At 36.3% G+C, this 24624-nt stretch overlaps 1 protein-coding gene across 4 annotated transcripts in view; it reads right to left on the bottom strand.

The window, feature by feature from the left end:
* Nucleotides 1-24624, bottom strand: part of Unc50 (Unc50 RNA binding protein) — a 156807-nt gene that overhangs the window by 15263 nt on the left and 116920 nt on the right. For all 4 annotated transcript variants that reach the window (XM_083119539.1, XM_083119541.1, XM_083119540.1 and 1 more), the window contains exons 5-6: nt 2776-2896; nt 1189-1328 (exon numbers count right to left, since the gene is read on the bottom strand). In XM_083119539.1, the coding sequence (XP_082975665.1) occupies nt 1189-1328; nt 2776-2896 (261 nt within the window). The remainder of the gene's footprint in view (nt 1-1188; nt 1329-2775; nt 2897-24624) is intronic.

Genomic DNA, 24624 nt, shown 5'->3' with positions numbered 1-24624 from the left:
GTCACAGATAAAATCAAATAAAAACCACTAAAAATAACTGTGCGATTATTTTGCATGTACAAAAAGTGGTTATGCGAACCTTCAAGATAAAAATTGATATTATGAAGTACTGTTGTTACATTCTAGATGGTACAGCAATTTCATTCCCTTCATTACTACTTTCATACTGGAGCTAGCACAATAGCGAAAATTGTGCTAAGTAACCTGTGAAACTATATAGGAAGTGCTGCATCATTAAAAAAAATGGCAAGAAGTGACATTTGAGCATGCACAGAGCATTTTGTCTCAAGCTGTCTCCATGCAAGACAAAATTCCACAAACCTTCATTGTTTTGTCGCAACCCATCGCAAGGTGACTCAAGTCAAATGTTTCGCCTGGTGTGTGGTTGCTCAAAAGAGCTGATGATTAAAGTTTCCATGAGATGGTTTGCGACAAGGATGACTCTTCACATTGTGTCACGTCATCAGGTTTGGTGTACGGCTGGCCTTAGGTGCAATGAAATTTCACTTCTAACATGGTTCTGTAATGACAGAGCTATGAAAAGGGCAGTGACGTGGTCCTCTCAAAACATCTCGATTTCCCTTGACAACGTGTTAATGCTGGGTTGTGTTAGCCACAACTGGGTTGTTCAACAATGAGACTGAAGCTCCCTGATGGCGTAGTCACCTTGTAATCGAGAGGTCTCACATTTGATACCCGGTGGAGACACATAGTGGTTTTTATCCCACTTTAAACTGTAGGTCCAATCCAGAGTAGCCTTAGTGTGCATAAAGTGCACTTAAAACCACACTCATATTATGAACTTATTTCCTGACATTACACACACACAACTCTCTGCATAAGAGTAACTTTTGTCAAAATGTATGTTCTTCTTAAAAGTTCACATAACCACTTCTTGTAGATGCACAATAATATAATACAGTTATTTTTAATGGGGGTACAAACTACACATTCCTTAGAAGTGTAGAGTGACTAGCCATGTAAGGTTGTGTGTTATGTGTGTGTTTATCTTGGTGTAAGCTTGAAAAAGTTCAAGGAAACCAGGACGAAACATCGCAAGAAAAATAAAAAATGGTAAAAATAACTATTATATGATTTTGCATCTTTTGTCAAAATTCTTCCCTTATCTACTTTATCATCTTGCAAAAGTTTACGTGCATGAAAGACAATAAAATAAACTACACTCACCATGATAAAAGAATAGCTGAAAAACATGTAGAATAATCAGAAGGGGGAAAAAGGCATTCAAGTGCACATCAAATGCATATCCCCACTCCACATCCTGATCTCGACATGTGGGTTTAATCAAATATTTGTTGCTAATAAACCTGGGGAAAAAAGATAAGCCAGCAATCATCACACATTTAAATAGCACAATAAGAAAATCTTGACTTGAATCACAATGAAAACAATCTTAGAATTAAATGCCTCTTGATAGGTATAAATTATGTTTAAGCACTATCAGTTAGTACATATTGTGCAACCACTATAACTGCACAGTTCTTGTTTTCATCAATGACACTGTCATAATGTTCAGGTTGCAAAGTCACTTCATTGGTCATGAAATAATGAAGCAACAATGGATGACATAGGCTGGTATTATCAAACGACAATTAGAATTTGTCAACATGGATATACATATATTTGGATGTGAAGGATTCTATTTTTTAGCATTTACTATGCAAAAAGGCTAATCAGCAAAGGATGTATCATTTAAAAAGTGGGACCCACATCACTATGTACTGTCTCATAATGCTTTATTAATGTATAGGCCAGAGTATTTCCCATCAGTAGCCACCCCTCAGCCTCTGCATAAGCAGGTTGAAAAACAAATTCTCTTGCGGAGAAGTATTTCTATGAATGCGGAGAACACAAAACACATTCTCACAAAGCAGAAATAACATCTAAATTAAGGTGTCATTTCGTGCAGTTAACGCCCGGGCTTTTGGCCCAGTGGTTAGCACATTGCGCTGCGATGCCAAGGGTCCCGGGTTCGAATCCCGGTCGTGCTTGGTTGTTTGTGAATGTCCATTCATCAATTTCATCATTTCATCACTCATCCCCATCTTCGCAAATTAGCCAAGAGGCACAAAACGCGAAGTAAAATAAACTAAATCAAATCAAATCAAAAAATCAAATCGTGCAGTTAACAATTAGTGGAATCTAACAAATGCTCAGGTCAAAATTGGACATGCACCAGAAGTTGAACAATAACACACAAATAACATAATTTTGTGCACTGAAAGTGTCTCAATATCTAGATCCAAAAAGAAAAAGAACATTTTGATGTAGAAGGTTGCAAGTGTAAAGATATAGACAGTGGTACATTTGAAAAGAATTTTAGGTCTCACAAATTAAGAGAAATTAAAGAACGACATGAAACAGCTACTCTACAAAAAAGAGTTGCAATATAAAGCTGAAGGAAATGAGACTGTTGAAAAGAAATAGAAGTAAGGAATTTACAAAATAATAATGTGTCACAATGAAGTCACATGATTTACAAAATCTCTACGACCAGTCACATATTTCAAGATGGAACACTTTAAAACTTATCACAGGAAAACTCTGGAAAACATACTTGGTGCAGTCAACATGCAGAAGAAATATTTTTATAATTTAATACTGAATTTATTATATATATATATTAGGAATGAAATTACCAAAACAATTTCACTTACAAATTACATCTTCTGGATGCTTTATTCAAAGATACAATTAGGTGTACAATTTTCTGTTTTATTTTTCTAATAAGAAATTTATATAATTATAACTTACCAAAATAAAGTTGCTATGAGAAGTCCAACTCCTATACAATCGACAAGCACCACATATATGAGGAATAAAATAAATCCCCAGAAACCTAGACTCAGCACAACAGAAAACCCTATAGATGACACTGCAATGGAAGAAAGGACACAATAATAATAATAATAATAATAATAATAATAATAATAATAATAATAATAAGTATTATTATATTATTAAGTATAATAAGAGTAGTATTAGAATGAGGAAAGTGATAAACAGATTGAATGAATTAAAATTTATGGGTGAATTGGTGCATATGGCCATTTTGCACCATAAATGTGACAAAAAACAGTAACTTTTTTATATTTGAATGAGATTTTGCCAAGGTAATAACTGAAGATCCAAATATATAAGCCTGATATAATCAGACAAGATGGTATATTGAATAACATGATCTATACGCAGAATGGGTAGAAAACGTAATTTAGCCATCCATGGCATTAATACAGAGAAGAATACATCAAATTTTTCATAACTTTTCATTCAATGTAAGCGTCACACTGTAATTGTTCGTGACAACCATTCATAATGCGCAGCTCTTCGTGGATGTATCCGATTAAAATAATGTGCAATGGCATGCGAACGTCTCTCCACAGACGTCACTTTGATCTCGATGCATTACCGAAGCGCTAAACAAATTTTAAGGCATTTTTCTAACACCTCGAAAAAGAGCAAATTGGTACAAGAATTCAGTCATAACGTTTTACTGGTTAAAGATACGTCGAAAAAACCTTCACCATTGCATTTCTCGTGAAATTCTAGCCCATTTTGATATGTCGCACGACCCCCTTCCCATTTAAAATTCTGAAGTTGAATTCAAGATGGCGGACATCAAGATGGCAGCCGACCGTGTGGGTGGCGTCAATGTGGTTCCCCCTTGGCCTGATAACGATTGGTCATCACCATTTCCATGTTGCGTGCTGCAGTGACCTTGTACTGGGGGTGTTAAGTGACTTATTGAGCCACCCTGTAATTCCTTTTTACATTAACATGTATAACTTTTATGCACGATTTATGTTTCACATGGAGCGACATGGTTAGGGTTACCAGACGTCCGGATTTTCCGGACATGTCCTACATTTTAGCCTTATGTCCGGCGTCCGGGAGGAATTTGAAAAATATTATAAATGTCCTACATATAATATTAATTAGGAAAATACGTAACAGAAAAAAATCATGCAAGTTACAAGTCTATGGACTGTCTAAAATCTCAATAGTGAAATTTATTTTGATTCAGTCATTGCCCAAAAATAAAAAAAGTTGTCCTGGTATTAATCAAACGGGAAAATGGAAGCAATTAATGAACAAAGTTTTGGGACCACTTTCTGATAACGCCACTGTTCAATGCCTGAGCAGAATTTCTTGCCTTAGGGTTTATACTGATGGAACAAGGTGTTGTCTATTCTTACTCAATATTCAATATAAATTGATTTTAAAGCAGGGGTTTAGAGAGCAAAGTTATTCAGAGTATCTGCCAGTCAAGAAAATCCTGGAAGTCAAGAAAAAGAAAAGAAATCAACAAATAGATCAAGAGAGTCAATAAAAAGGCAACAAATTATTCTTGTGGTCAAGAATTCTTGCTATCATAATGACTGATTGGTTGATTTAGTTTATTTTACTTCACTTTTTCTGTCTCTTTGGCTAATCGCGAAGATGAGGATGAATGGTTTTTATGATAAGATGGATAAAGGGATAATCACAAACATATAGCGACAACCGATACAAGCCCCACATAAGATTATACTGGCTGAGAGTCCAGACGCCAAAGCCTCGCTTGCTGCCAAACACAGTTCAGGATACATTAATACGAGAGAGCAGATCTAATTCTCTTCTCAAATTCAGCTTCAGTTTTTATCTTAACTGGCCCTTTGGTAGGGGTTTTCATTAAATAAATATTTATTTTCTTAATTACTAATTTCCAACTTTACCTAAGTAGGGGTCGAATAAATAAAAGTTAAGAAAAACGGGGAAAAAAGGTCTAGAAAAGTCAAGAATTCTGGATGTATTATTTTGGTAGACACCCTGATATTGATCTAAAAACGGTAAATGTTTACTATCCTTCGGACACCTATAACTTCTGAGTTTCGTCAATTTTTGACATTCGTACTTACCCATCTGCTTCGCGGAACATTCCGTGAATGGTTTTTGGGGCTATCCATCCCGAAATCGGTGGGAAATTTAAAGTAAAAAATTATTTTCGTTTGAAATTTTTGAGTCCAAATTTCCCAGCGATTCTGAGCTCCGCCCCTGGGGTAATTGACCTACCGCCCCCAACCACTAACACGACCCCATCTCCGCTCCGCTCCGGCTCCCCGGCTTTTTCTATAAACTCCCTGTTAAAGACATGTTAGAAATTGGCCGGAGTCACCTGCCCCCAAATGAGCCCAAAATTTTTAAATTTGAAGAAATCAGTTTCCAGGATACGGAAAACTTACCTGAATTTCACGCAAAACACCTTCCCGATGTTCGACAATACTACAGGAACTTATTACGGTAAGTAGTTTCTTCTGTAGAAATGAAGAAATCTGTCCGAAGGATAGTAAACTAGTACCCTAAAAACTTCCCAAGATGAAACTTCTGGAACCATTTGAAATTATGGTAATTGCTGAATATTTGTTTGCCATTACAGGTCATAATTCAAATATTTAGAGAGTTCTTTCATTACAATCAACACAACAGACTCACAAGAGAAATTATTTTTTTCATAAAGTCTGTAAAATGTTTGGTACTGGTCCCTATAATTTCAAAGAGTTCGACTGTCCACTCTAATATAAATATAGTTTGACTAAACATGAAATTTTGATAAAAAAATGTCTCCTCTGAGAAGTATCACTTAAATCATGTATTGATTAGTATGATTGCAAGTTTTGAAATTTTGCATTTAAAAATTCATTAAGAATTCATTTTTTAAAACTGAAAAGTGTCATTTTACAACTACTTCTAACGTGTTCTATAGAAATATGTATTAATTATTGAGAATCTTTTGTGTCCTACATTTTGACTTAATGTCCTACATTTTGGGACAACATGTCCTACATTTCCCTTACAGCGATCTGGTAACCCTAGACATGGTCACTAAATTTTGTACGTATTGAAAGTTTCTCTAATACATATTATATACATCATATATTATTTAAATACATTACACATCAAATTCATCCATCTCACAATAAACTAACAGGAAAATTACATAAATTGTCTCTCAAATGTGCACGTTCCCTTTCCTCCAAAGAATTGTTCATGCATTTAAAACAAAATCAATTAAGACAAGTCTTATTTCACTCTTTCAAATTTTTGAACCAAATATTTTTGCAGGCTGTAATCAATATTGATTTAATAGGGTGCAAATAATTTCACGGATTGCCAATGCATTCTCTCTTTTACAACTTTTGTGCCTCCCCGATGGTGGAGTGGTAACATCGTTGCCTTGTGATCAAGGGGTCCCAGGTTCGATACGTGGAGGCACATGGCACAGTGGTTCGGATACCACTTTAAACTGTACGTCCAGTCCCGATTAGCCTTTCTGTGCGTAAAGTGGACTTAAAACCAAAAATCAATCGATCAATCTTACAACTGATTTTCACTGAGATCGTTCGGCACTCAGGGCCGGCTCCCGCCGCCCCCTAGCTACGGTTCTGAACTTCGTAAGACTAAGAAAATTAGGTATTGTGAGCGAAGCGAGCAAGAAAATTTTACGAACGGTATTTTTATTTGCATACAATTTGAAGTTGCAGGTGGTATTGCCCCCTGCAGGTACACTTGGCCATCAGTGTTTGCCCCACCCAGAACTAATTTCAGCCCAACATTGGGGGGGGGGCAATGACCTGTGCCCCCTGTGGTTGCGCCACTGGTTTTGTTCTAGTTTACTTGGAATTTGTAATAACTTAAATACTGAATTTTTCTTCAAAATTGTTACTTTTGTGTTGGATCTTTTCTCAGTATTCTTATTGCATAATGTAACTACTTTATACATATCTGTTTTGAGCATAATATTTGCTTATTTATGGAAGACAATGCCGCATAAAGGTTTGTAACACAAATTTGAAAATCACAATGAAGCATTGCATTAACTCTCTCAATGGACTTCCAATGACTAAAATATATAAAAGATATCAATTTTCAGATATTGAATGCATCTGAACGCTGGTAATCTACAATTTAAAATTATATAACACATGGAATTAACTATCAAGTGATCAGGTACAATATATTTTATGAAGTAATGCACAGTGTATTACAATATACAATACTGTACATTACATTGTATTGTATTAGTATTACATTTGTTAGAGTTGGTTATCCTGTACCAATGTTCATTTTTAATTGTTTATTTTCATTACATCTAATAGTTTCTGTGAAAAGGCTGTGAAAAGGGAACATGAAGTTACAATTAAACTAAAATTGTCATACCCATCGACTTTAGAGGGGGCAAGACACTTTCTTCCCCCAAAATTCACACAGAGAGGCAGATAGAAAAATTAAAACTCCCCCTCCCTACACTGAATAATTCAAGAATAGAGAAAGTAGAAACAGCATACAACCCTGGCATAATATTGAACAAGAATCAGAATCTGCACTGTGGTTCTCACGTCACACAAAAAGTTAAAAACTTCGTAGCGAAACTAAAATCACTTTTTTCACTCAAGCACATGTTAAGCAAAGAAACAAAAACTCACCTGGTCAACACACTTGTAATGCCAAAAATTGATTATGCTTCCCCCAAAAAATTTATAAACAACAATAACTTAAATTACAAGCTACAGAAACTTCAAAACAGTTGTGTAGGATTTATACTGAATGTCAAAAGAAGATAACATATTTTCCCGTACTTACAGGAACTTAGTTGGTTAAACATGAAAAATAGGAGAAAGTGTTAGGCATTGTTGTTATTGAACAATAAAGAACCTAAATATTTACATGACCAAATTGCCCCCTTACAGGAAGAATGGAAAACATGTTAAAATGGATATAAATGTATCTTCAGTATATTAATTGTTTACATTATAAGTATATATGTTATTTTTCTATATTTTTTCTACTGTAACAGCGATTTTCAGAAAATGTAAAAGTAGTGGGAAAGTATATAGGATGAGCACCACTTACAAGTGTAGAAAGTATGAACCCCCCTCAGGCAGATTTGTTTACACTTAAAACTAGCTCAACATGCCCATATGAGCATTTTGCTCAAGTGTGGAACCCTGTCTAATCCAAGATTTTTGTAAAAATGCCTTCTGGAATTTCTCAGAAAGTATGAACCCCCCTCAGATTGATGTGCCTATACTTACAAAAGGCACTTCTGTGGGATTGTTGTCCATAAATTTGTCAAAAATATGCCCCTCTTGATATTTTTTTTTGGCCACACTTAAAACTAGGCCAAAAATACTCATATGAGCCATGCACACCCACCCACACATATTTACTATTTCTGCTTATACAGTGTAACTTAGAATAAACAAAATTCAACAAGACAGGACCAGTCCAAACAAAATTCAACAAGACAGGACAAGAATAGACAAGATTCAACAAGACAGAACACAATATTACAGGTTAGGACCAGTCCAAACAAAATTCAACAAGACAGGACAAGAATAGACAAGATTCAACAAGACAGGACACAATATTACAGGTTAGGACCAGTCTAAACAAAATTCAACAAGACAGAACAAGAATAGACAAAATTCAACAATACAGAACAAGAATAGACAAGATTCAACAAGACAGGACACAATATTACAGGTTAGGACCAGTCCAAACAAGATTCAACAAGACAGGACACAATATTACAGGTTAGGACCAGTCCAAACAAAATTCAACAAGACAGGACACAATATTACAGGTTAGGACCAGTCCAAACAAAATTCAACAAGACAGAACAAGAATAGACAAGATTCAACAAGACAGGACACAATATTACAGGTTAGGACCAGTCCAAACAAGATTCAACAAGACAGGACACAATATTACAGGTTAGGACCAGTCCAAACAAAATTCAACAAGACAGGACACAATATTACAGGTTAGGACCAGTCCAAACAAAATTCAACAAGACAGGACAAGAATAGACAAGATTCAACAAGACAGGACACAATATTACAGGTTAGGACCAGTCCAAACAAAATTCAACAAGACAGGACACAATATTACAGGTTAGGACCAGTCCAAACAAAATTCAACAAGACAGGACAAGAATAAACAAGATTGGACAATTAATAAACAGAAATTTTGAAAGCAAGGTTTTGATTGGTCCGACAAAACTATAAAAGCCAGGGCACAGTGCAGATTCTTCACCATTGCTGGATCGGCAGTGGAACCCACAAGTGGGGGGCAGAACCTGAACAGGCTCCACCAAAGTATAGGAGAATTGAAGCATATAATTTGGCGGAATAACCCAAGTAAGGTCATAGAAACAATATACATTGATACCATAAAAGCCAATTTTTTGGCAAAAAGAGGGAAAGGGGGGAAAAAGGGCCTGTGGCACGGCCAGTTCCACTGCACGGATCAATACTCGGGGCAGTTCCTCAGATTCCCACACCGTGGAGCTGCGGCGCGGCCAGTTCCACTGCACGGATCAATACTCGGGGCAGTTCCTCAGATTCCCGCCCCGAGGAGCTGCGGCACGGCCAGTTCCACTGCACGGATCAATACTCGGGGCAGTTCCTCAGATTCCCGCCCCGAGGAGTTGTGGGATCAATATTCCCTGCCCGGGCAGTTCTATTCCTGCCAAAGTGGTTCCTAAATACAATATCTCAAGAACTAATTGACATAGAGCTATGCAGTTTTTTTGTCTGCACTGAACCCAACTGATATTTTTTATCCAGTATAGAGTTTTGATTTGAACCCCAAGAAATTTTATATAAATACCAAAGCCAAAAATATTAACACACACACACATACACACATACACACACACAAAGCACAGTACTGAACCCAACTGATATTTTTATCCAGTATAGAATTTTGATTTGAATCCCAGGAAATTGTATATAATAAACAACAACAAAAATGCCAAGTCAAAAATATTGTAATCAATGCAATAAGAATATATCCAGCCCCAATTGGGCCAAGCACCAAAAGATTTGTGACCCAGACAAATACAGAACTCCCACAAAAATATGCCCCAAATGCAATAGAAAATATAACATGCAATATTTCACATATAAACATAAAGGCACTTGCTCTGCACAGTCATCAACATTGCCCCCACAACCATCCACATCTGGTCTGAAAAGGAAGCATGAAGCACCTGTTAATGCTGGACCTGCAAAGCAGCTATGCTATGCACCTATCCATAGCAGTTTTAATGCCCAACTTAGGGATTATCGGTTTGTATCAGAGCCAAGATGTGGCATTAAGAATTTTTTGAACAGTAAAAAACCTGATGTGCAGGCAATTCTAAATGCACAAAATGGCTCTTATAAGCTGTCTCTCAAATTGTATACTCAATATAAGAAACCAAATGGCACAAAATTTATACAGCCCCACATAACAGCAACTGTACCTGTATATTCAAATGCAAATTCAGACACAATAATAAGCAGGTTGATAGATCAATTGAACATTAAACACTCTGAATTTGCAGCAAAAGAGTCTGGATGGAGCCTATGCGGCTCTCCACACAGGTTATATGTTAATATTTCTGAATTCAGCCCATTACAAGGTTCTACATATTTGCCATTACCTGATAATATTAAAAACAGAAGAGCCGTGGTTAATATAAAAAATACCGACCAGAAATGCTTTTTGTGGTGTATATTAGCTGCTTTGTTTCCAGTTTCAAGAAATCCTCAGAGAATAAATTATTACAAACAACATGAACATGATTTTGACGATGCAATGGAGGGTTTAGAATATCCAATGTCTGTACAGAATATTGATAAATTTGAAAAAAAGGCCCGGGATATTAATGGCAAACAATTATCTATTAATGTATTTATTTGCTCCACTGGCAATTGCTCGATAGAACCTCTCAGAATCAGTACATTTGATGATGATTCTGCTGTTCCGATTGATCTGCTCTTAATTGAAGGGGATGGCACATATCATTACACTCTGATACATAATCTTGAAGCTTTAGTGAGAACACAACTAGACAAATCCAATACAATATTCAAGTTGTGCAGAAGATGTTTATGTGTATTTGATGGTCAAAAAATAGTGAAGGGGGTTCGGGAAGTAAATGCAGAAATTGCAAAAAACAAGTTAATTGAGCATCTGAAATATTGTGGCAATCATAAACCTGTTCATATGGTGATGCCAATGCCAAGTGAGAATTGCAAATTCAAAAAGTTTGAAGCCTTGTTGGAACACCCAGCATATATTGTCTGTGATTTTGAATCAATCCTCAAATCTCTTGCATCCTGCAATCCAGATCCTGAAGAATCTTCAATTACACCATACCAGCTACATGAACCTTCCAGCTTTTGTTATGTGGTTGTACAGGATGGTGTTGTTAGTAAAGAATATTCATACATGGGACCAGATGCCATCAAAATATTTGCACATAAAATAGAAAATGAGTGCCGTGACATAGCATCTAATATTTTATTAAAATCAAAACCCATGTTGCCTTTAACAGAGAAACAGATTGAAGATTTCAACAATGCAGAAAAATGCCCGGTATGTGATTCTGAATTTTCAGATACAAATATCAAGGTGAAACACCATTCTCATACAGATGGTAAATTCTTAATGGCCCTGTGTAATAGCTGTAATATTAAGATCAAGAGACCAAGATTTGTCCCCATATTTTGCCATGGAGCATCCAATTATGATTTCCATCATTTGATCAGATATGAGGGGTTTGACAAGCAGAATTTAAATATTTTAGCTGAAAATGATGAGAAATATATATCTATTAGCAAAATAATTAAAGTTAATGGTGTTCCTATTCACATAAGATTTCTTGATTCTTACAGAATTTTATCTGCTAGCCTGGCTACACTGGCCACTCAATTATCTGATGATCAATTCAAAATCACACGTGCATTGTTTCCAAATCAGGACCTGAAATTAATTAGGCGGAAGGGTGTATATCCATATGATTATGTTACAGATTTTTCTAAATTTGATGAATGTTCTTTGCCACCAAAAGAACAGTTTTACAGCAAAATCAGAGGATCTGGAATCACTGATGATGATTATCATCATGCCCAGTTGATGTGGAACAATTTAAAATGCCAGACATTTGGTGATTATCACATGGCTTATTTGAAACTTGATGTGACCCTCTTAGCTGATATACTGCAGGCATTCAGAAAATCTTCTATGCAAAATTATGAACTGGATCCAGTGTATTTTTACAGTGCCCCAGGCCTAGCATGGGATGCAATGTTTTTAAACACCAAAATGCCATTGGATCTGATCCAAGATCAGAACATGTATCTGTTTATGGAGGAAGGTATAAGAGGGGGGATGGTGCAATGTTCTCAGAGATATGCCAGAGCAAATAACAAATATATTCCTGATTATGATCCAGCACGGCCATCAAAGCAAATAACAAATATATTCCTGATTATGATCCAGCACGGCCATCAAATTATATAGTGTATGTAGATGCAAATAGCCTCTATGGTCATGCCATGATGCAAAAACTGCCATATGCAGGGCTTGAATGGGTTGAAGATTTCAATATTGAAGATCTTCAGGACTTTGATGATAGTAATTATGGCCTATTCTTAGAGGTTGATCTGACAATTCCAGATCATTTACACAACAAATTTTCTGATCTGCCCCCAATTCCCGAGGTTCAGTGCTCACCTGGCTCTAAACAGAGGAAATTGATGATGACACTGGAGCCAAAACAGGGTTATGTCATATATTACAAAAACCTCCAGTTCCTGATGAAACATGGTGTTCAAGTGACCAAAATTGGCAAAGTTTTGAGGTTCAGGCACTCAGAATGGTTGAAACCATACATTGATACAAACACGGAGCTTCGAACATCTGCAAAGAGCCAATTTGATAAGGCCTTGTTTAAATTGATGGTCAATTCTGTATATGGCAAAACAATTGAAAATGTCAGAAAACATACCGATGTTAAAATAATTACTGACCCCAGCCTGAGCAAAAAATTGGTTGCAAAGCCTAATTTCAATTATAGAAGAATTTATGATGAAAATATGGCACTTTTCAACATGAAAAAAACAAAGATTAAGTTTGATAAACCTATTTATGTAGGGGCTGCAATATTGGAATTGGCCAAATTACATATGTTAATATTGTATTATGATGTGTTGAAACCTTTTTATGGTGATAATATAAAATTGATGTACATGGACACGGATAGTTTTATTCTTGATATTAAAACAGAAGATGTTTATCAAGATATGGCACAGCCTGAATTGTTTAAATATTTTGATACCAGTGAATTGCCAGGCCATTTGAATATTCAACCCCACAACAAAAAAGTGCCCGGCAAGTTAAAAGATGAGACACTTGGTGATGTTATTGTGGAATTTGCTGGGTTAAGTGCCAAGATGTACAGTTTTAAAACATGTAGTGGTGTTGCTGCTAAAAAGGCCAAGGGTATTGGCAAAGTAGCTGTGGAAAAAGAGCTTAAATTTGAGGATTATAAAAATTGCCTCAAATCCCAGAATTTAATCAAAACATCAGAATCCAGAATTCAGAGTGTGGATCACTTATTGACTTCAAATGTTGTAAGAAAAGTGGCTCTGGACCCACATGATGATAAGAGATGCATTTTATCATGTGGCATTCATACTTTACCATGGGGTCATTGTGATTTGAAAAATGGCAATCAATGCACAAGCACAGAGCATGATTTGAAATAAATAAACATGCCTATGAACTTATTTGGGTTCAAAAAACAGGCTATTATGGAGCTGCCAACACCACAACCCTCTTCTGATATGCTGTCTAAACTGAGTGGTTTCTTAATTATTCATCTGAACAGCATATTTACAGATGTTGATGATGAAACAGGCAAAATATTGTACATATTTAACAATAATTTAAATCATTACCAATTACCTGTAGGTGGGCAATTGCAATTTATTACAACCCCTGAGGGTGATGTTAAAATTTCAGTAGGGAGAAATATTTACAGAATTAAGCACTCAAACATGGTTTCTGGCACTGTTTATACTGTTTCTGCTGGTGACTGCTTATATATTGAGGTCCCTGGATCCTATGATAAGCTTATACCCTTTTTTATAGAATTAAGAATCAGATACTCTATAATAAATAACTACTAAACAAAATGCCTAATGATATTCTTGGCCATACAAGACATGAAGATCACAGTGATGAGATTTTGATGCTTGATGTCAGAGTCAAGAAATTAAGAAGTGATTTACAAGCTTTACAAACCACACTCAATGCCAGTCTTCAATTAGAAATTACAAATTTGCAATCACAATGCATGGACCCTCTTCTTAAAATTGATTCTGAACTCAAATTGTTGCTTCAGAAATATACTGACCTGGCTACATTGGATAATTTTCAAAGTTTGGAAGAAGCTGTTGCAGCTCTTCAAGCCAAATTTAAGACCCAGGCCACCAATTCTGAGCAATTGAAACAGCAATTGGAAGAGCAAATAAATAATGTCCAGGCACAGCTCCAAACAATTGTCAAAAGCATAAAATCACAAGAAGATTTTGATCTAGTGATTTCCACTCTAAAAGAACAGATTCAGTCACTCCAAATACCTAATCTGGACCCTCTGAACAATGCCATAGCCGAGGTTAAAGAAAAAATTGAGACACTTGAAAATTTTATGAACAATTTGCCATCTTCTGATGCTTTGAATGCAATAACTCGGAGTGTGGCAAATATTAAGTTGCAACTTGAAACATATGAAGATTTTGGAAAAATTCAAAGTTCCATAACCCATCTTGAAGGTACAATAGCAGCAGTGCAAAGTGATTTGGCAAATGTACTAGAATCCAGATTGCCCGGTATTGTAGATACCCTTGTCAGTGTCCAGCAACAAATCACAAAGCTTGAAAACCTCAACACTGAATCTGAACTATCTCATTTTCATCACTTGATTGATGATATTCAAACAAAACTTGAAATTTTACAACAATCCACACCCTCTCAGGCAGATATAGCCCTGCTCCAAAATGCTATGCAAAATGTGGCCGATGCATCTGAATTAAACACTGTGAAATTGGCACTTGAATTTTTGCAAAATACAGTGTCAAATTTGCCTACATCACAGGAACTTAAAAATATTAAGAGGGCAGTGAATAGGATATTGAAAACAGAAGATATCAAGAATATCCAGGCAGAGATCAAACATCTCACTCAGACAGTGGCCACTCTACCAACCAATCAACATATTAATGAATTGCATGCCCCGTTTGAGGATATCAGAAGACAGGTCCATGATCTTACTGCTCAAAATTCAAAATTGGCAATTGTTGAAAATTTGCAACAAATTGTAGCTAATATCAAGCAACAGCTAGGGACCATGGAATCCAATCAAGCAAATGTTCTGTCTGTTTTTGCCACCCAGCTCCAAGAAATTGTGCAACAATACAAGAAACTTGTTGTGGACATAAAAATCAAGCCAGGCCATGATGATGTTGTTAGAACCATCAATGAGCACCTTGAATCTGTAACAAGCAGATTGCTCACAGCAGAAAAGGAAATAACAGGCATAATTGAAAATCCTAAACATACAGTAATTCTTGAATTGTACAGCATCCCCAACAAAGAATATGATTCTCCATTTACACCAGGTGGCAAAATATATATGCTGTCCCCTGCACAATTTTATTATCAGTTTTTTGTTGGGGGCACATTGAGACCAATCAAGATCAAATATTGGCTACAGCCACAGGCACACCACTACCCTACCTTATCAATAACAAATGCTGATAACAAAGTGAAAATCACCAGTGTAGAATTGGAGGATTTTACAGATCCCAATACATTGGAAACAGCCTATACTGAAGATGATGGCACTCTGGAATTTAAAATACAAATTGGAGACAAATTATATTTAGAAAATCCTGCAGTATCAGCTGCTGAACACCCCATAGTTGCAATATTCTTGTTTACATATTATGTCTAGAAAAATTATTGTTGATGAATTACACAGACAAGCCCGACATAATTTTAAGAGACTCCCAGTAGTCACAAAAAGCATAGATGATTTATGGCAAAGCGACTTGATTGAAATGGCAAGTGGACAGTTGAAAAACTTAGACAAAATCAACAAGGGCCACAAGTATCTACTCACTGTAATAGACACATTTTCAAAATTTGCCTGGGCTGTGCCACTCAAATCCAAGACTGGGGCATGTGTTACAGAAGCTTTGAGAACAATTATCAATCAGAGTGGAAGATCCCCGCGCTATTTGCAAACAGATAATGGCAAAGAATTTTATAATTCAGTGTTTCAACAATTTATTAAAAGCCAGGCAATAAAACATTATTCGAGTTACAGTGACCTCAAGGCCTCAATTGTAGAGAGATTCAACAGAACCTTAAAAAATCTTATGTATAAACAATTTACCCTCCAAGGTAATTATAAATGGATTAATATTCTTCCAGAACTTCTACATAAATATAACAACTCTGTCCATTCCACAATCAACATGAAACCCTCTGAAGTAACTTCATCTGATGAGCAAAAATTGATCAGCACTGTTTATTATCCTAAATATCAGCCAACAACAAGAAAGGCCAAATACAGGGTGGGTGATCAAGTAAGAATCAGCAAATATAAGCACTTATTCAAGAGAGGCTTTACAAGAAACTGGAGCACTGAATTATTTACAGTGGTTCAAGTTAAACCCGGGACCCTTAACACATATATAATAAAGGATCACCGAGGAGAAATTCTCAAAGGCAGGTTCTATGAACAAGAGCTCAGCAAAACTAAACAGCCTGACACATATCTCATAGAAAAAATCATCCGCAGAAAAGGCAACAAGTTACTTGTCAAATGGCTAGGACTTCCAGAACACAGCTGGATCGATGCAAACAAAATAATAATATGAGCACCTGGGATGTTATAAAAAGGCTGCCAGAACCTGAACAACAGAATAAGAGAAATGGCAAATTGCTACCTGATAATATTAGGTGTCTTATTGTTGGGCCATCTGCTTGTGGTAAAACTACACTAATGGTTGATAATTTTTTATTGGCACCCAACTGGTTAGACAGGAAAAACAGGCACTTGTATATCTTCTCTAAGAGCTTGGAACAATTAAAATATCAGCAGCTGATGAAGCTATATGATGGATTGGATATTGCCACTTTTGAACCAGATGTTAAGCCACTTGATGAATGTCTCGATAATTCTGTTGTTGTGTTTGATGACATTATACTGGATAATCAAAACAAGGTTAGAAATTTCTTTACACAGGGCCGGCACAAAAACATTGATTGCTTCTACCTGGCACAGACTTTTTCAAAAATACCCAAGCAGCTGATCCGAGACAATAGCAATTTTATATGTGTGTTTCATCAAGATCATACCAACCTCAAACACATACATGATGAATATGTAGGTGGGGACTTGAGCTACAATGATTTTTCCAAGTTTTGCAGCAAGTGCTGGAACCAGGACAGTTATGGGTTTGTCACAATTGATATGACAAGAACACCCAATAGTGGCAAATACAGAAATAAAATTAACAATTTTCTAGACATTGAAACATAAATAAATAACCATGAAAAGGCCAATAATTGATGATCTTAAATTAAGAGATTATCTTGTAAAAAGATTTAAGGGATGGAAATCAGAGAACCGAGGAATTTATGAAAAACACAAACAAACAGAACAGCCTGTAATTGATGCTATTAATAATTTAGGTAAGAATATCAAAACTGTTACAGAGCAAAATCAAAACTTGATCACAGAGCTTGTACCTGTAGCTGCAAGGAACATATTAGATTATCCATTCACCCCACTTTCCAGTATTCATACACCTAGTCCTATTGCTCCTAGAAGAATTGAGGCTAGTCAGGATCCTATTGAATTGGGTCTTCTTGTTCAAAAATATTTAACCACACCTAAAGACAATAAAGATGAGGTGTTTGGCTTATATGCCGACACAGAGCTTGATGGTAGCATCATACATAGAATTGGCAATTTCAGAGTAACATTTATGGGAGATGATATAATTGTATATTCAGAATCTCGACTTGGAGAAAAAGGTGCTTTTGTTAAGTACACCGGCACACCTGGATTGTGGGAACTGATGACTAGGAAAAGGCCTGGCAGCTATACAGATCAGGATTATGAGGATTACAAGGAAATATTAATAAAATCAGATGCTCTATACCAGAACAATGATCCCACACAAAAAAGAGTCAAGTCTAGCAGTGGGGCAAAATACAACAATTTAATCAAGCCCATATGGTCACAAATCAAGACTGGCAGTGGAATCAAACAATACAACACCCTGCCTAAAGAATTTGTCTGGGTTGATGATGTCAGGAAACTTGTAGATAGGTTATTGGTGATAGCTGGGGAGGAAAATGCTGGCAACAACAATTTTTACAATGAAAAGGTTGGAATTATGGACATGATAAGCACCAAATTGTCTAATTTTATAGTGAATGACACTAAGGGGATTGGATATCTCATAAAAATTATTAATACTCTACCACCTAAATTTTGGAATATTTCTGAGGGTCGGGGCCTTGTTAATGACATTATAAACAAGCTGCCATTTGAATTACATATTCCAGGTTATCAGTATTGTGGTCCAGGCACAAAACTGGATCATAGATTAAACAGAGGGGATCCTGGTGTTAATCCCTTAGATGCTGCTTGTAGAGACCATGATATTGCATACAACACACATTCTGATCTTGACAAGAGACATGTTGCAGACAAGAAATTAGAAGAGGCTGCATTTGGCAGATTTGTAAGCAAAGATGCTTCTTTGAGTGAAAAAATAGCAGCATTGGGAACCACCATAGCTATGAGCACCAAACAAAAACTGGGGTGGGGGTTGTGAATATGTATATAATAAACCTACAATGAAGGCCAAGGGTGTTATGTATCAAATACCTTATGCAGGTCTCAAATCTCTTAAAACTATTGACAGTCTTTTGACCAAAAAGCAGCGCAAGAAAAAAAATTCTTGTATTGCAAAGGGGCATGGTATGAAATTGTTACTTAGTACCCCCCAATTAAAAAAATTACAGCAATCAAGAAAAAAATCACATGTGGGGGGATTCATATTTACCATCCCTGCCATCTTAGCTGCTCTTGGGGCTGTGGGGAGCTTGGCTGGGGGATCAGCCGCCATAGCAAAAACAGTAATAGATGCCAAAAAGAATAGGGCAGAATTAGATGAATTGAAGCGCCATAACCTGGCAATGGAGAAACAGGGCAAAGGTGTTAAGAGAGCCATGAATAAGTTTAAAAAAAACAAGAGCCGCTTACAAACCAAGATATTGAAGCTTTAATCAAGCCACTGGGCATCAAATATTTTAGAGGTGTGTACATGTCTGATTCTCTACCAGAACAACCACTCAACAAAGAGTGTGGCATTGTTAATTTGGATAAGTTAAAAAATCAGGGCACTCACTGGATCTGTTATCTTAAATATTTAAAAGATGAGGCATTTGTGTTTGATTCATTTGGAGGTGTTCCACCTGAAAATTTAATAAAATATTTAAATTCATCTAATCTTTATTACAATAATGCCCGTGTTCAAAATTTCAAAGATGTTAATTGCGGACATTTGTGTTTATCTGTTCTTAGATATATGTCTCAAATAAATAAACCATCAATTGAAGATTTTCAAAAAGCCTTGTGGTATCTGAAACATCATGGGGGTATTTCATCTCACCAGCCAAAATTCAATATTGAAACTCAAATTGCATGATGAAATAGTGTATCCCAAAACAATAGCTCTCAGGGCATTTTATGGCATGTACCTAATCCCCAATATTACACACCACAACAACACAATTGCAGTAGGGGATGAAAAAATTGTCATCACTCCAGGGCAATATAATCTCTCCACTCTAAATGCTCAATTACCCAGAATTGTAGTATTAACTCAAAATTCTGTCACTCACAGAGTAGAGATTGTATCTGCTACAGAAACAGTGGATCTGGGTACTATAGGAGAGCTGTTAGGCTTTGAGAACAATACAAAACTTGAACCAGGCATCAAACACACTGCTATGAATATACCTAAATTCTTAGCCATAGAGACTCTGAATATTCACTGTAATGTGGCTGAGGGTATGATCACCAAATCAAATGGCATAGGCACTCATAAACAAACTGGCATCATTGCAACATTCAAACCTAATTCTGAATTTATGGAGCCCATCATCTACAATCCATCCCCAACATTATATTTTCCTGTGTGCCATAATAGAATAGATTATATTGAATTGATGGTCACTAATGAAAAAGAAGAATTAGTTGATTTTGCTGGAGCCACAACAACTGCAATCATAGAGATTAACATTTAAATAAAAATACATACAAGAAGAAAATGGAAAATATTGAGAGTTATGAGCTACAATCATTCCCCCCAAACAGGAGGACATTTGCAAATTTAAATCAACCCAACACAGAGATTGAGGTTGATCTTGATGTAGGGGATGGATTTATACACCCCCACAGAGCTGATTTATACATCAAATTTGATGTTGTAAAGCTCGATGGAACAGAATATACGGCAAATTCAAATATAAGACTTGTTGACAATTTTGTGCCACATCTATTCTCTGAAATTGAGATCAGAAAACATGGCGTTGTTATAAACAGAGTGGATTATCCCGGCATTACCTCCACAGCTTTGGCCACATTAAAATTATCCAAAACCGAGGCTTCATACTACAAAATCGGTGGATTTGAGGCTGGTGATAAGATTTTATCTAAAAACCACACAGTGCTGTTCCCTATGCGCCTATTGCCTGGATTCTTCTCAGATTACAAAGAAATTATGTGGAAGGGTGGGTTAAGAATTACATTTAGAAGAGCTGCCAATGATAATAATGCCTTGATGAGGTACAGTGCAATAAACCCTACAGGAGAAGCTCTGCCTAATACCCTACCAGATGCAGGCAAATGCATTATTCAGACTATGGAGTTAAGAATCCCTGTTGTTGAATATGAGGCCAGTTATGCTCTTAAATACAAAGCAGATATAATAAAAAATCCACAGATTCCTCTGCAATTTTATACATATCAATGTGTACAGAAGCCCGCAACTGGTTCTTATTATGAATTTGATGCCACAAATTCATTCTCCAGCATACAATTTGACATGCCTGATTTTGTAGTGGTATTGTTTCAGACTGGAAGACACAACAATCAGGAAAAAAATTCAAGTAAATTTGATAGCTGCAACATCAAGAACATATATCTTAAAAATGGCAGAAATGAGGTATTTCCTAGAGAAAATTACAATTTAGACATGTCCAAGAATGATTTCCTTAAATTATATGAGGCATTTTCGGCTTTCAAGAGAGTCACTACAGGCAATACTGATATGTATTACACACCAGATGAATTCAAAGCACAGAGACCCATGTTTGTAATCAATGCTTCAAAAAGGAAACAAGTTGTGGTGAATGACAGGACAAACATTAAAATTATCTGTGAATTCCATGAAGCTTTACCTGATGACACTATATGTAGTGTTATTCTCATAGGAGAAAAATCATATGTTTATGATGTAAGAAATGAGAGAGTCACGGAGCAATTCTAGAAGAATTATATTATTTTAATACTAGATATACAAGTTGAGCCTGGTGCCCAATTGAACTTAGACCGGAAGTAAATATGTGTGTGTGTGGGTGTGTCCTGGCCTAGTTTTAAGTGTGGCCAAAAAAAAAATATCAAAAGGGGCATATTTTTGACAAATTTATGGACAACAATCCCACAGAAGTGCCTTTTGTAAGTATAGGCACATCAATCTGAGGGGGGTTCATACTTTCTGAGAAATTCCAGAAGGCATTTTTACAAAAATCTTGGATTAGACAGGGTTCCACACTTGAGCAAAAAGCTCATATGGGCATGTTGAGCTAGTTTTAAGTGTAAACAAATCTGCCTGAGGGGGGTTCATACTTTCTACACTTGTAAGTGGTGCTGGTTATATTGTATTTCCCACTACTTGTAAAGAGGGAATTGTAATATATATATTTGACAAGGGTTTGTTGTAAGAGCGGCATGAAACATGCCCACTTTAAATAAAGGCAATCTTATTATATTATGTTATTATTACATATATATACGAGTTTATGGCAACCTTACCCCCCCAAATATATTTCAAGTAGGCGCCTTTGAAAACTGTTTAGATAGTCAACTGAAACTACCCCTAAGGCACCCTCAAATAAATTAGTCTGCACTGGACAAAATAGGTTACTTTTGTGTGAATGCTGTTTCAATTGATATGCTAAATGCGCACATTGCTAACATCTAACATTCTCTCATTACACAGTGCATGGAAGGAAGAATAAACAATTTGCATTGCAGCACTGCTAGCCAGGTAGGCAGAAACACTGTAAATAAGGAAGAAATATACTTGGTACATAAAAATAAAGCTTGAAATTTAATGTAGGCTACATTTATTTTTGAACACTTTTACTTTTAAGAGTTAAAAAAAGACAAACTTGTCGAATAAAAATCTTGCAATAATTTTTTGCTTCTAGAAGTAATTTATTACATTGTCTTTTTTTTATTTCTAGACAAACAGTGATCATGTTCCAATTTAACAGTGAGGGTAATTTTTCAGTAAATCTGGGTATTATGTAAATTACATACATGCTCCCCCCGCCTGAGCCAAAAATTAGCAACTAGGGGAGGGATGAAGAAACATGAGGAGGAATCCTCCTTCCAATACGACCCTGCGTGTGCATTTCTTAAAAATTATATAAAAAAGAAGACACTTTAGTTCTCAAATACGTCTTGATTAATTTCATACGAGAGATGCTCATTCCTGCACTCGCTACTGTTATGGGCGATATTAGCTTGCTTTTTTTGTCCGCAAACTGCAGATACAATACTTGGATGGAAGCCGTACACACTTGAAACTTCTTGGCACACTGGCATAGTAGTAAAATCCGAAAAAATCTGCAAACGTCCCTTCTATGGAATATAAGGAAGTAAAAATAAAAGTATACCTATATCTTGATTTCTATTTTAGCTGCGGGTTTGTCTTACACGAAAGGGTTTATGCCGACCGGCACAAGTTCATCCGCCACGGTCTAGCCTCCTCTTGTCATCTTTCCTCAAATTAGTTCCATCATGGGGTGTAAGGAGTGCTCCTTCCACGTAGTGCACCCAATAGTCAACCTCACTTCCATTTAGTACACCCTGGACTGCAGACTAACGAGGCTCTGGGGACTGGCCCTATGGCCAGTATAATTCTGTGTCGTCCTGTGTTTTGTCCTTATTTGTGCTGAGCGCCCTTTTTAGCCTCAGCTTTTAACCAAGGTAAGGACATTTTAGTTTTCAGACACACTTTTATTTTTATGATAAGGGGCTGGACCCCGTATAGTGTGACGGGTGCAAAATAGCCTCAGTGCTGACGCACCCAAAAAAAATTAATTCAAATTCAAAATTCAAAAGTTTTATCGTAAATTCCACGCCAAGAAATTTGATCCTCAGTGGTGTCGCGTGAAGTAAATCCTTGGGTGTTCACAGCCAGCCTGAAATCAGATAAAATTTACACCCCTCCCTCAGACCGAGTGGGCTACAAACACACAGAGAAAGCAATTACTGATCACCATCGCAGAGAAGAGAGCACTGAACCTAAGTGACATTGGTTAATCGAGATACAAAAGGCGAAATTTTAGCCAAGAATCGAAGCTAAGATTTATTTTCCTTTTTCTTCCAGTGCCTTTGCCAAATGTCGAAGAAAAGCAACATAAAAGTACGAATATAACAGCGTGTGTTTTATCGAGGATACGAACCTGGGACCTTGTATTTGTAGCGCATCGTGTAGACACTCTGCATGAGTGCTTAGCGAAAGTACATTTACAAAATACAGGCCAATTTTAATTTATTGTGTCTGCTTAACACCCCCCCCCCCTCTCTGTCGCCGTGAAGACTCCCTTAAAACATGGAAAATTACATTGCAAAATGTATTCTGCAAATTTGGTTCGGATCCCACTTTAAACTGTAGGTCCAGTCCCGATTAGCCTTCCTGTGCATAAAGTGGACTTAAAACAACAAATCAATTAATCAATCTTTTGCAAATTTAAATTATTGAAATTCCTTACTTTTCCCCTCGCCGAACTCCGTGGCAGTGGTTAGCACAGCGTCCTACAATGCTAGGGCTCCAGGGTTCGAATCTCAGCCAGTCCCTTCATCAGTTTCATCATGTCATTACTCATCCTCATCTTAGCGATTAGCTAAAAGTGGAAGAAAACCAAATCAATAAACAATTACTTTTCTCTTTATTTTAGTTTTGAAAATTACCTTTCTTGCTCCTAAGAATTAATCCCCGCTCTAATTTTAGCTAATCACGATACCGTCGAATATGTGATTTTTTTAATAGCTATTTTAATTTCACAGCAGCTTCCCTATATTTCATTCGTAAATCTCTGGCAATGCTCAAATTTCATGATGAGAATTACAACTCGCGATACTTAAAAATTATTGTTTTAAAGCTTATCTGTAGAAGTGTGTCTTTTGTCTTCTTTCGTTTTGACTCATGTCCATTATCTAAAGGTTTAAGCAATACATTTTAACTATCGACGTAAGTGTAAATCTGATCATTTTTGCGATAGTGTTTTAGAACTTAAAACCTTAGCCATGCAAGGTTTTGGGTGTGCGACAACTATTTGAAATGGAGTTATTGAGTAGGTTCGCGGTCTTAATTTTTGGTGAAATGTATTGGAAAATTGTTTATTGAA

The sequence above is a fragment of the Lepisma saccharinum genome, chromosome 3 (assembly GCF_977018435.1).
Source record: "Lepisma saccharinum chromosome 3, izLepSacc3.1, whole genome shotgun sequence".
Lineage (NCBI taxonomy): Eukaryota > Metazoa > Arthropoda > Insecta > Zygentoma > Lepismatidae > Lepisma > Lepisma saccharinum.
The sequence above is the reverse complement of the archived record's forward strand: the minus strand, read 5'-3'. Positions and strand labels throughout refer to the sequence as shown.